Here is a 14,132-nt window from a genome sequence, read left to right as displayed (position 1 = left end):
AATACAATCAACAAACTGGGAGAAAATATTTACAAGATATATATTAGGTAAAGGGCCAAATGCCAACATATAAGTACCTTAAAAATTGAGGAAGAAAAGAAAAACTATCAAAAGATAAGCACGGTCAATTAAAAAATTATATAGAAAAATGAAAAAAAAAAATTAGAAAAATAACTGTGCTCCATACTTCAGATAAATAGCAACTCCCCTACCAAGTTTTTGATAGTCATGAGATGTCAGGGGAATTAAAGGTACTCTAGTAAGTACAGTTTGGAAGAGGGCAGCTCATATTGTATTGAAAGTAAGGTTAACAGTATGTTTTAATATTTAGCCAAGTCAGAGCAGAGATGAGCAGACAAGTATGAAAGATTCGTAAGAAGGGTAATTACACTGCTTTGCATACATTTTCCCACCTAGGATTTGAAGACCAATGAGCCTCGACTGAGGGACATCAACAAGGTTGCTGATGATCTGCTATTTGAAGGGCTTCTAACACCAGAAGGAGCTCAAATTCAGCAGGTAACTAAGGCTGCTACCATTTCTTCTCACTACCAGGTTGAGCTTGGGGAATCATCATTTAACTTAAATATACTTAACTTCATATCCACAGATCAACTAGGACATGCAGAAGGTAATGACAGTATAAAGCCGGCCATAGGAGAGGTCAAAGACAATAATCCAAACAGTTCAGCCATTTGAACTGGTCTGAAGTCCATAAATTGCAACATATACTCACCTTTCCCCTATCACTACAGACACAGAAATTCAGTGCTCAATACACAAATACAAAAAAAAAAAAAAAAAATGCAGATAAAGTAGTGATGATAGTGGAAAGAATAAATCAAGAAAACTTATTGGAAGAGATAGATCCTAATAAAATCTGATGAAAGAAGGAAAAGAATATTGGTCAGTAGAGATGGGGAATGGGTTCATAAAATATCTAATGAACATGAGTGGAATATCTAGTCCAGCTCTCTGGGTTGTAATAAACTAGTGAGGATGAGTACTCTTCTGCTCTTTGTGGTGTTTGATGTAAAATAAAAGGGAAAAGAAATGTTCAGAGGAACAATTTACTTACCCTGGACAGAAAGTAGAACCCTAAGAGTCTACTTTGTTTCATTAATGCAGAATGAAGAAAGGTACTATATTTCTCCTAGAAAAATGTAACAGCTTCTAATTACTAAGGCAATGCTTTCTACTCATTTTTCAGAGGATGTAATATAGTCTCTGTGGCAGCAAACATCGATTGCCACTCCAGGGTTGATGATTTCACCCTGAAACATCACTTTTGGAAGGAAAAGAATCCCTTTCTTCACTGCACTGGCATAAATGAGGCCCCAACTCAAGAATCCAACAAAGACATGAACCTATCCAATTTCTGAAGGAGATAACATGAAAACAACCATGATTTAAACCCTATTTAGTCTTCAGACTCCACTGAGCTATCTGAGTCAGCTCCCTAGTGAAAGTCTGATATGTCTATCTCTTTTAGGAATTGAATACCCGCTGGGGCTCTTTGCAGAAGCTTGCAGAGGAACAGAACCAACTGCTGAAGAGTGCTCATGCTGTCCAAATGTTTCACAGGTGAGAATTTCAGCCCTAAAAAGCACTGCTGTTCTAATAGCCACTCAAAACCCCCAAGCCTAATTATTATCATAGAACCATAGGCATTAGTATAACTCTTCTTCTTAACGTAGAAATAATAAAAGATCAGGTGTTTCAGTAATATATTCCTCACTTGGCACATAGGATACTTCCAGACAACCAATTTCAATTTTCTAGTTACCTAGGCTTGGGCCTTGGCACATAATAGCAGTCCATGTATGTTGTCACGACAGTGAATAAAACTTAAAGTAGAAACGAGGTTTAAGTGACTACATTTTTTAACTAGGTGTAGATGATAGAAAACAACGGGTATCACAGTGACTTTAACTGTTACTTCAACAATTTATTTATGATTTCCAGTTCTGTGTCTACACTAAGAAACACACCTACGAAACTAAGTAAGCAAACAAACCAGTGGAAAACCAAGCACCTTCACTGTGTATAAATGTGTTTTTGAATATCCAGTAAAAGGGAACAATGAAATGCCGATGGTTGTACTTGTTTAGGATGGCTTAAGGTGGAATGCTATAAAATGTCATCGTTAAGCATGTAGCTCTGCAGTCTGGCCACGTGGATCACGCTGTCATTTAGCAGTGGTGTAACTTTGAAAAAATATACTTAGCATCTTTAAAATTCAGTTGTCTTGTAAATAAAATAGTAGTACTAGTAACTCTGCTTCAAGTAGTTGTTGTGAAGATGAAATGACTTGAAGTTCTGGCACATTAAAAAGAACGATGGCGGTGATGATGATGATGTGGTGGGAGTGATGACTTCCTGGTGAGTCCAGCTAGTCTTCCTCTGGTACACATTATTCCTTCTAAACTCTTTACTTTCATGAAAAGAGAAGCAGATGACATAAAGGAGCAGATTGAGAAGAAGTGCCAGGCCCTCAGTGCAGCTGATCCTGGCTCAGACCTGTTCAGTGTTCAGGCACTTCAGCGAAAGCATGAGGGTTTTGAGAGAGACCTCAGACCCCTGGGAGAAAAGGTGAGACATGAGCTTCCAAGTTTTTCTAATACTTTTCTCTTTATGTTTATACTTATAAATACCCTCATCTGTGGTTTTATTTCCCAGTCCATATTCTTACACTTATCTTTCTATTACTCCATGCTTGTTCTTGTGTCCTGCCCCTGAAGCAAGACCACTGAAAGGACATGCCCCAGGACAATTAGCATGGAGGGAAAATATATTGTAAATGAACCTCCTGTCCAAGTGCTTATTAATGGGTTCCAAGTGAGCAGAACTTACAGAAGCTAGTTGGAAGCCAGCAGCCTAAGATAAGTAGGAAATGGTCATAGCTCAGATGACCAGGCTTATGCCTGAGCATGGTGCAGCATTTCCTTCACAAGTAATTGAATGACCTTTATCCTATTCTAACTGAAAAGTGAACCCTGGGGCTTGCCAGATATACTCTGGGATAAATCAAAGTCATCATACAGCATGCAATTATCATGCAGAGCAAAAGGAAGCACAGAAATATCTAAATTGGGAAGATCTTCACAATAAAAATCAGGATTCTTGGGTTCCCTAATGATGCTACCACTGATCAACATTTACTTAAGCGCCCTCCCTGACAACCTTCTTATCTTAAAAAGAAGCATGGTCATGTCGATGTTGACTACTTCAGAGAGGTATCATGTGTACCAATCGAGTTGCCATTTTAGTTAAGAAAATAGCAAGATATTCTGTACCTTACTGATGTCTCTTTGAGGAGTGAGCATGCTGGGCTCACTCCTCTGGATTTGCGGACTCTGGATTTTTCTTTTGCTAGGATCTAGGTGTGACTCTAGGATGATTATCAGAGTTATTGTACCTACTCAGGTGTCCATGTTGGGAGAGACAGCAGAGCGGCTCAGTGAGTCCCACCCAGATGCCACTGACGACCTGCAGAAGCAGCAAATGGAGATGAATGAGGCCTGGGATGACCTACTTAGGCGCACAAAGGACCGTAAGGAGAACCTAAATGAGACCGAGAAATTCTACCTGTTTCTCAGCAATGCCAGGTAAAGATCAAAAGGCCAGGTGGAGTGAGAAATTTCATGTCTGGACCCTGAGGAGAGCTTCTAGGAGCACTCTGGGCACAGGTGCTCTTCACTGCTGGGGTTGGAGGGTATCTCAGTGTCCAGAAAGTACATCTGAGAAGGCACAAAAATCTCAAGTTAAATACCTTAAGCTATAAAGTGTTGAAGTTTGAAGGAATATGAGGCCATCTAAGCAAATTAGATAAACTTTAATATAGTGTATACTATACATATATTTGTGTGCTATGTCAGGAGTTGTAGGATATGGATATTTTCATTGTACTGGGAAGGCACAGAAGAATATAGATAAATGTGAAAGAATATAATACAGCCCAAAACACTCATCTTAACAGATAGATGAAATTATATACAAATAAAGGCACAAGGATAAGAAAGGTGCACTATGTTCGTGAAATGAGCAAGGAAAGCTACAGCATGGGTTTTGTATCTTAGAGGGGTCAGGAAAAGAAGCAAGAAATAAGCTTAGAAACATTGGGATCAAATTCTAGAGAATTATTGTTGCCTTGCTGAAGAGTGTAGACTACAATTTAGTAAATATACACTTTGTCTGAGGAACAAGTCCCACATCCTTTTTCATCATAGCAGTCTACTTGAGGAGCACTTAGATGAGGGTCCAGGAAGCAGTAGCTCACAATGCAATACCTTTGAAGAAAAAAGGAGGGAACTTTGGGCAAATGAGTAAACTTACTCTTGACAATACCCACCCCAATTCAGCACCTCTGGAAAGCTATAGTGTGTTATTCAGTAAAAATAGATGATAGATGATTGATAGATACATGATAGATGATAGATGATAGATGATAGATAGATAGATAGATAGATAGATAGATAGATAGATAGATAGATAGATAATAGCTACCTAGAGGGATAGATAGATGATAGATAGATAGATAGATAGATAGATAGATAGATAGATAGATAGATAGATAGATGATAGATAGATGATAGATAGATGATGATAGATAGATGGATAGATGGATAGATAGATAATAGATAAATAGATTCTAACTGGACATCAGATTCGAAGTCAAATGTTATCCCTTTCTCTTTATGAAATCTTATTCTTTTTTTTTTCCAAATCTTTATTGTTGGATGTAAAATGTATTACAGATGTTCCACATTTTTCCCCCATTGACCCCCTCCTCCCCACTCCCACCCCCCCTCCCACCTTTTCCCACACTATTGTCTGTGTCCATTGGTTATGCATATAAGTTCTTTGGTTTATTTCTTCCCACTCCCCCCAACCCATTTCCCTTTGAGGTTTGTCAGTCTAGCAATGAATTTGTGCTTCTTAATCCCTTCACCTTTTTCACCCATTCCCCCAAACCCCCTCCCAACTGGCAACCAACAAAATGTTCTCTGTATCTATGAGAATGTTTCTGTTCTACCTGTTCATTTTGTTTGTAGATTCCATTGTTGATAGATATGTATTCATTGCCATTTTGTTTGTTCATACATTTTATCTTTTTCTTCAAGAAGACCCTTCATCATTTCATATAATAACGGTTTGGTAGTGATGAACTCCTTTAACTTTTTCTTGTCTGGGAAAGTTTTTATATGTCCATCGATTCTAAATGACAGTTTTGCAGGATAGAGTAATTTTGGTTGTAGGATAGAGTAATTTTGCAGGATAGAGTAATCTTGGTTTTCATCACTGTGAATATTTCTTGCCACTCCCTTCTGGCCTGCAAAGTTTCTTTTGAGAAATCAGCTGACAGCCTAATGGGAACTCCCTTGTAGGTAACTAGCTGCCTTTCTCTTGCTGCTTTTAAGATTCTCTCTTTGTCTTGAACCTTTTGCATTTTGATGATGATGTGTCTCAGTGTGGGCCTCTTGGGGTTCATCTTGTTTGGGACTCTCTGTGCTTCCTGGACTTGTATGTCTGTTTCCTTCACCAAGTTAGGAAAGTTTTCTGCCATTATCGTTTCAAACAGGTTTTTGAATTCTTGTTCTCTCTCTTCTCCTTCTGGCACCCCCAAGATGTGAATGTTGGCACGCTTGAAGTTGTCCCAGAGGCTCTTTACACTATCCTCATTTTTTTGGATTCTTTTTTCTTTTTGCTGTTCTGGTTGGGGATTTTTTGCTTCCTTATATTCCAAATCGATGGTTTGCTCCTTGGATTTACATACTCTATTATTGAAGCTGTGTAAATTATTCTTTATTTCAGTTAATGCCTCCTTCAATTCTAACTGTGTATCCATGATTTCTAACTGGTCCTTTTTTATGCTCTTGAGGCCCTCCCTAAGTTCACTGAGGTTCTCACTAAGTTCATTGAGCATCCTTATAAGCAGTATTTTGAACTCAGTATCTGTTAGGTTGCTTATCTCCATTTCGCTTAGTTCTTTTATTGGGGTTTTGTTCTGTTCTTTCATTTGGGACCTGTTTCTTTGTCTCCTCATTTTGGCTGCCTCCCTGTGTTTGTTTCAGTGTATTACTTAATGAGAGGTATGGTGCTCGCTGAGACCAGATGCTGCTTGTTTGAAAGAATTTAGGAAAAACCTGAAGCAGGATCCAAGACCTGCCAATCCTATGGTTAAGCAAGTGGCAACAGCTTGGGTGGGCTTAAAAGTTGGGTGGGGCGGGGCCTCAGGGAGTCAGCAGGGCGGGGCTACCAGTGTGAGCCAGGTTGCTGGAGTCCCAGATATGAGGGCTATCTGCCGCCCCCGGGAAGGGCTCACCAAAGGAACAAAGACCTCTTATAGCACGTTTGTCCCCGAGAAAGCCCCCTTTCCAGCCCTCGCTCCAGTGCCAAACAGCTCAGTTCTTCCCTGTATGTCTCTGGTGCCCCTTGAGCTGCCTCCCCTCCGAGCTTAGAGGGAGAGAGTCCGATAAGTCCGTGCGCAGGCCCTTTAGGGAGCTGCCTGGGCTCCAGCCAGGTCAACTTCCCTGAGCCTCAGTTCCTGCTGGTTTTTTCAGCCAGAAGTTATGGGGACTTCTCTTCCTGGCACTGGAACCCTGAGTGGGGCACCTGGTGTGGGACGGGGACCCCTCAGTCCTCAGGAAGGACCTTCCCAGCCGCGGGAGCCTCCTGATTTTATCCGCCACACTTGGGTGTGAGACCAGCCCGCGCCGCCGCCTCCGCAGCCCCTCACGCCGCCGCCCCTCCTACCAGTCTGGATGTGGCTGCTGCTTTAATTCCATAGTTGTAGAACTTCCATTCAGCTTGATTTCAGGCGGTTTTGAATGATGGTTGTTCTGTAGTTTAGTTGTAACTTTGATGTGGTTGTGGGAGGACGCGATACCGCGTTTACCTATGCCGCCATCTTGACCGGAAGTTGAAATCTTCTCCTTCAGTGTTGTGGAAGTAGCATTCCCAGCTTTAGAGCAAGTCTAATATCTTATTTTACCTCTTTATGACACTTTTAAAGTTGTTTATTTTTTTAATGGTGAGCTCCTAGAATGCACAAATATTTCTCTTTCACAATAGTGGGTACTTAGTAAGCACCCAACAAAATGTAATTGTTTGAATAAATGAAAAGAAGAGACTGTTTTTTTCTAGATGTGCCTTCCTTGAGATTCCATAATAAGATAGATTTTTAAAAGGAACATGAATCCTTAGGAATAATGAACATGTACTGTTCCAGGACTCCAATGTCTGGATTGCAGTCTAAATGTCTCCTCTTAGTGATATAACATGGGAAAATCACTTATTATTCTCTAAGCTGACTTCCTCATCTTCAAAATGAAACCAAAAGAATTCCCAGAAGTCTATACAAGATCATTGCAAAATTGAAGAAGGTAATATATGTGAAGAGATTTTTCAAATGCAAGGGATTGCTATTATTAAGTCATGTAGTGAAAACAACACACCTAAGATCTGTGACTCATGTAAAGCCAGATAGAAGGTATTAATCTGTAAACATTTTCTAGAGAGAGAGAAAAAAAAGACAGACAGCCCTATAGAAAATTGCAAGGTTTTCTTGTCAATCCCAATATGTCTTTTCCTCTAGGGACCTACAGAATTGGATCAGTGGCATTGATGGCATGGTATCATCAGAGGAGATGGCTGAGGACTTAACTGGTACTGAGATATTGATGGAACGACACCAGGTATGGCTACAAAAGCCATAGTTTCTGGTCACATGACTTTGGTGAGATGTCATTGGCCTTTAGTTTCTTTCCCTTTTTCCCCACAGGAACATCATGCTGACATGGAGGCTGAGGCTCCCACCTTCCAGGCCTTAGAAGACTTTGGTGTAGAACTTATAGACAGTGGACACCGAGACAGCCCTGCAATTGAAGAAAAGCTTCAAGCTGTCAGACGAGGGAGAGATGATTTGGAGAAAGCTTGGGAGCAACGCATGAAGATGCTAAATCAGTGCCTAAAGTTTCAGGTATAGCATATCTACAGTCATTGAGCAGTATTAGCCTCTGACAATTCCCTCTTTGCAATGTTACATGGTTAAGTATGTGTGTTCATTTCACTGGTCTTCCCATGCCGTAAGCACAAGGGCATCTCTTGATTATCTGACGTTGTGTTTTCTGCTTTGTAGACTGATCATTGTTGTATTCTTTGCCCTAATCCCTGTTAAAAAGTCAAACAAAATGGGGAGGGGGGTGTCATTTCTTGGCATGAAGTGGGGTGATTATAATGTACTTATTAATTGAAGTTGTGTTGATTGATTTTTGTTGAGAACCTACTTTTATGTGCAGAGCTCTGGCAACACAAAGATGAGTAAGATAGTGTCCCTTTTCTTATGTGGTGAAATTAGACATGTAGACAGATCATTCTAGTACAGTAAAATGATTATTAATGAAACAAAATGTATGAATGTTTTGAGACTAAAGAAGAGAAAGTGATTAACACTTTTGAGGGAAGAGTGGGAGTGTTACAGGCTACCCTAAAAAGAGAATGTTTAATGGTATTTTTTAAATTAATTTTCGTTATTGTTTTTAGAAAGAGAAGAAGAGAGAGAGGGAGAGAGAGAGAGAAACATCAATGAGAGAGAACATTGATTGGCCACCTCCTGCATGCCCCTCACAGGGGATTGGGCCCACAACCTGGGCATGTGCCCTGATGGGGAATTGAACCAGCAGCCTCTTGGTGCATGGGTCAATGCTCAACCACTGAGCCACACCAGCTGGGCTGAGAATGTTTACCTGTCTTAAATAACCAGCCAGTATTCACCAGGGGGAGGATATGGAAACTGGGACCTCAAGAATGGAGTCTAGCTCATATAAAAACATAAAATATGTTTACAGGGAACTATAAAAAATTCAGTACACCATTTGTGTGAGATATGTTCCAAGACCCCCAGTGGATACCTGAAACCACAGATAGTACTGAACCCTACCTATGCAATGTTTTTTTCCTGTACATACATACCTATGGTGAAGTTTAATGTATAAATTAGGCTCAGTAACAGATTAACAATAAGTAATAATAAAATACAACACTTATAACAATATACTGTAATAAAAGTTATATGAGTGGCTTTGGGGACATTATTAAGTAAAATTAGGGCTACTTGAACACAATCACATCGATACAACAACAGTCAGTCTAATAACTAGACAGCAAAGTGACTAAAAATTGGAGAGTGTATAATATGGTGGATACACCAGACAAAGGGATGATTCACTCCCCAGGTGTAACAGAGCAAGGTGGCTGGAGATTTTATCACTCTACTTAGAAAGGTGCATTATTTAAAACCTATGGATTGTTTATTTCTGAAAGTTCCATGTGATATTCTCTGGACATGGTTGACCTTGGGCAACTGAAACTGCAGAAAATAAAACTGTGGATGAGAGAGGACTAATGTCCCATATACCTCTAACTTGACTTCCCATAGTTATTCCAAGGCCAATGTGATCAGGCTGAGAGCTGGATGGTGGCACGTGAGAATTCCCTGAGGTCAGATGATGAGGGTTCCTTAGACAGCCTGGAGGCCTTGATGAAGAAACGTGATGATTTGGAAAAAGCAATCACTGCGCAGGTAATAACAACTAATATAAAAGTTCAAAAAATAACTATTAGTAATAATAACAGAAATTCTACATATGTATGTGGTTTTATTATTTAAAAGTATTCCCATTTTCTTCTTCCAGGAAACTCTGAGGTAGTCAGGGTACCTTGATATTTCAGCTTCATCCAACTCAAGTCACACATGGTATTGGACTTTCTTACTTTAAGTCCAACCTTTAAAAACATAAATTTTAGAATTGGAATTTTTTGGGGGGTTTTGGTGCTATTTCAATAACCCACCCAATGCAGAAATTACCCTCTACAATGGCCATGGGAAGTGTCAAAGAAAGGGATTTGGTAGCACATCTAAGTATCATTATTAATGTTTCTCTTCTTGCTGATTTAAAATACACCTCCCTGTAAGGTATTTACCCTTTCATTCTGGTTTTGTTTTTCTTCATGAAGTCACAGAGGATATTTTTGTTCTTTTCTAGGAGAGAGTCTGGGGTGTACCAGGGCCTCGTCTCCACACATCAGCATGCTCTCTCTCTCTCTCTCCCCGCTAGGAAAAGAAGATCACTGAACTAGAAAATTTTGCTGAGCAGCTCATAGCTGATGACCACTATGCCAAGGAAGAGATTGCTACTCAGCTCCAGCGGGTGCTAGACAGGTCGGGCCTGAGCAATTCTTATTTCTAGATGCCTAAAACTATCTTGACACTTTGGGAAACTTTGTGATCTAGACTCACAGCGAGAAAGACATAGAAGTCACATTAGAAATTACTTGACTTGCCCTGGCCGGTTTGGCTCAATGGTTGGGGCGTCGGCCTGCAGACCAGAGCATTCCAGGTTCGGTTCCCACTAGGGGCACGTACCAAAAAAAAGGAAATTACCTGACTTAACCACTGTACTTTATATCTAGAAATAGTGAGACTATGCTAGATGTACCATATAAATATTGTATATATAATAATATAATATATAATAATATGATATATAACGAAATAATTTATAACTCTGTTATACGTAACTCATAAATACATAATTTATGAGAGGGGAAGGGGCAGGTTGGCAAATGGGAAGAGTCATGGATATGCCATTAGAGCTTGAGGGAAGGATAGAGGGCAGAAAGTGATCTACTCTCCTCTTCCAGATGGAAGGCTCTCAAAGCACTATTGATTGCCGAGCAGACAAAATTGGGAAACTGTGCCGACTTAAAACAATTCTACCGTGACCTCGAGGACCTGGAAGAGTGGATCAGTGAGATGCTGCCCACAGCCTGTGATGAGTGCTACAAAGACCCTACCAACATTCAGGCAAGCTCAAAAAATGAATCTTGGGAAAATTCAGCATACCAAGATTGCTAGATAAATGGTCATCTCTCTACTGAACACGTTCTTACTGGTATGATCACTACGGCTGCCTCAGAAACTTCTGAGTCTACTGTGGAGTGGGTTCTTCAGAAGCCATCATCACTTTGGTGATGATAAAAATATTAACTCTTCTTTTTAAACAGAAGTTACCTTTTCTTGCTTTCCTAAGTGAGAAGGTAACTTACTTTTGTCTTTTCCTCCAGAGGAAATATCTGAAGCACCAGACCTTTGAAAATGAGGTTTCTGGCCGAGCTGAACAAGTAGAAGGAGTTATCAACTTGGGGAACTCTCTGATTGAGCAAAAGGCATGTGATGGCAAAGAAGAGACTGTGAAGGTAGGAGATCTGATCAGCGTGGGTTTGGGGCTACAAAGTCATACAAAGATCTTTTTTTTTAATTTGTTAATCCTCACCCAAGGGTATTTTTCCACTGATTTTTTTTTTTTTTTTTTTTTTAGATAGAGTGGAAGGGAGAGAGAAAGAAACATCAATTGGTTACCTACCACACAAACCCAAGTGGGGCCAGGAATCAAACCTGCAACCCAGGTACAAGCCCTTGACCAGGAATAGAACCTGCAACCCTTTAGTCTGAGGGCCAATGCTCTAACAGCTGAGCCAAACTGGCCAAGGCAGGGTTTTTTTAATTCTTTTGTTGTTTCCATATGTAGGAATAAAGCATATGTTCTCTGATAAGTAGTCTTCTCTGATTGCTGCACAAGGAAGGAGAAAAATAGTGATGCTCAGACCTTATTGCTCCTGTCACACTTAGTACCTAAAACTTCAAGAATGCCTTCGACTAAATTCCTAAGCATCATCATACTTGGTTTATATTTTCTATCCTTACTGCCAAGAGTCTTTGGCATTTAGGCACTGGCCACGGCAAGCAGCCCAGCAGCACCATCTCTTCAAACTTTCTTCTAATACCTCCTATTATTTTCCCAGGTTAAACATACTGGTTTAAAACATGTGATACTAAAGCACTGGACATTTTTTTTCACAGCCTTCCTATATTATCCTTTCCAGTTGTTACAAGACCCAGGATTCTAAGGATCAAAATGACCTCTCAATTTCTTCGGGCTAGGGTCAAGTGGAAGAGCTGGAGAAACACTGGGACTACCTGCTCGAGATGACGACCGACAGAGGGCAGAAGCTCAACGAGGCTAGTCGCCAACAGAGGTTCAACACAGGCATCCGGGATTTTGAGTTCTGGCTCTCAGAGGTAATTGCACCTGGAAGTGGTGTGAGTGGGGGAGCTTGATAAATACTCATCAGATTATCAGATTTATGCATGAATGATCTCCTTGACTCTTGGGAAAAGTTTGGCGACACCATTGCTAATCTGGTTCTTCTTCAATGTAGTTTTAATCTGGCAGCTTTATTATTTATTCTTCTGTCCCCAGGCAGAGACACTGCTGGCCATGAAAGATCAGGCCAGGGACTTGGCTTCTGCAGGAAACCTGCTCAAGAAGCATCAGCTATTGGAAAAAGAGATGTTGGCCCGAAAGGTAAGTAGTGTTGGAATCCCATTCCTCTGGAATTTCTACTCCAAGAAAGGAAATGTTTCCTGTTTGGGGAGATCATTTGAGAATACTGTCTTACAAAACTGACCTTAATGTTCTCAGGCAGCAGTCATTATAACCAGGTCAAATCCATGGGTTACAGAGAGGTTGTTACAGTCACTTTTTTTTTTGTTATCTTTTTTTCCCTTTATTGTTGACACTGTTACAGATGTCCCCCATTTCCCCCTTTTGTTCCTCTCCACCTACCCCCTACCCCTAGACCTTTGCCACATTATTGTCAGCGTCCATGGGTTATGCATATATGCATACATGTTCTTTGGTTAATTTCTTCCAGTCCCCACCACTGCCCTCCCCACTGAGATCTGTCAGTCTATTCCATGTATCCATGCCTCTAGTACTGTTTTGTTTGTCCATTTATTTTGTTCAACAGATTCCACATATAAGTGAGATCATATGATATTTGTCTTTGACTAATTTTCCTTACCATAATAATCTCCAGGTCCACCCATGCTGTTGCAAAGGGTAAGAGTTCCTTCTTTTTGACAGCCATTCCATTGTGTAAATGTACCACATTATTTTTATCCACTCATCTACTGATGGGCACTGGGCTGTTTCCAGATCTTGGCTGTTGTAAATAATGCTGCTATGAACATATGGGAGCATATATTCTTTCTGATTGTTGTTTCAGAATTCTTAGGATGTATTCCTAAAAGTGGGATCACTGGGTCAAACAACAGTTCCATTTTTAATTTTTTGAGGAAACTTCATACTGTTTTGGACAATGGCTGCACCAGTCTGTATTCCGACGAGCAGTGCACTAGGGTTCCCTTTTCTCTACATCCTCGCCAGCCCTTATTGTTGTTGATTCATTGATGGTAGCCATTCTGGCAGATGTGAGGCGGTACCTCATTGTAGTTTAATTTCTATCTCTCTGATGATTGTAATGTTGAGCATTTTTCATATGTCTGTTGGCCCTCTGTATTGTCTTCTTTGGAGAAGTGTCTAGTCAGATTATTTGCCCAATTTTTAGTTGAATTATTGATTCTAGATCACCAACTTACATCATATACAAGAATAAACTCAAAATGGATAAAAGAGTTAAATGTAAATAGGGAAACCATAAAAATCCTAGAAGAAAAGATAGGCAGGCCCAGCCAGTGTGGTTCAGTGGGTTGAGTGTCGTCTCATGGACTGAGAGGTCCCATTTGATTCCCAGTCAGGGCACATGCCCAGATTGCGGGCTCAGTCCCTAGTAGGGGGCATGCAGGAGGCAGCTAATTGATGTATCACTCACATCCATGTTTCTATCTCTCTCTTCCTTCCTCTCACTCTAAAAAATCAATAAAAACATACTAAAAAAAGGAAAACATAGGTAGTAAAATTTCAGACATCTCACGTAGCAATATTTTTGTCGGTACATCTCATAGGGCAAGGAAAGCAAAGAGAAAATAAACAAATGGGACTACATCAACTAAAAAGCTTCTGCACAGCAAAAGAAATCATCAACAAAATGAAAAAGGAACCCACTGTATGGGAGAATGTATTCGCCAATGATATATCTGATAAAGGTTACTATCTAAACATATAGAGAGAACTTATGCAACAGTCACTTTTAGCCGATGACCATTAAACTGTAGATTCTAAGACCCCAGGAAGTGGATCCTAAAAGCTATCTTGTTTATTTTTTTA

The 14,132-nt window shown here is 40.2% G+C and overlaps 1 protein-coding gene across 5 annotated transcripts in view; it reads left to right on the top strand.

Annotated features, from left to right (window-relative positions):
• SPTA1 (spectrin alpha, erythrocytic 1) overlaps nt 1-14,132 on the top strand; it is a 102,508-nt gene that overhangs the window by 63,487 nt on the left and 24,889 nt on the right. For all 5 annotated transcript variants that reach the window (XM_036272693.1, XM_036272692.1, XM_036272691.1 and 2 more), the window contains 12 exons: nt 418-519; nt 1,493-1,584; nt 2,448-2,592; nt 3,427-3,608; nt 7,598-7,697; nt 7,784-7,981; nt 9,440-9,583; nt 10,119-10,222; nt 10,705-10,867; nt 11,128-11,259; nt 12,005-12,142; nt 12,324-12,428. In XM_036272693.1, coding sequence (XP_036128586.1) covers nt 418-519; nt 1,493-1,584; nt 2,448-2,592; nt 3,427-3,608; nt 7,598-7,697; nt 7,784-7,981; nt 9,440-9,583; nt 10,119-10,222; nt 10,705-10,867; nt 11,128-11,259; nt 12,005-12,142; nt 12,324-12,428 — 1,605 coding nt within the window. The remainder of the gene's footprint in view (nt 1-417; nt 520-1,492; nt 1,585-2,447; nt 2,593-3,426; nt 3,609-7,597; nt 7,698-7,783; nt 7,982-9,439; nt 9,584-10,118; nt 10,223-10,704; nt 10,868-11,127; nt 11,260-12,004; nt 12,143-12,323; nt 12,429-14,132) is intronic.

This window comes from Molossus molossus, unplaced genomic scaffold, assembly GCF_014108415.1.
Source record: "Molossus molossus isolate mMolMol1 unplaced genomic scaffold, mMolMol1.p scaffold_m16_p_20, whole genome shotgun sequence".
Lineage (NCBI taxonomy): Eukaryota > Metazoa > Chordata > Mammalia > Chiroptera > Molossidae > Molossus > Molossus molossus.
The sequence above is the reverse complement of the archived record's forward strand: the minus strand, read 5'-3'. Positions and strand labels throughout refer to the sequence as shown.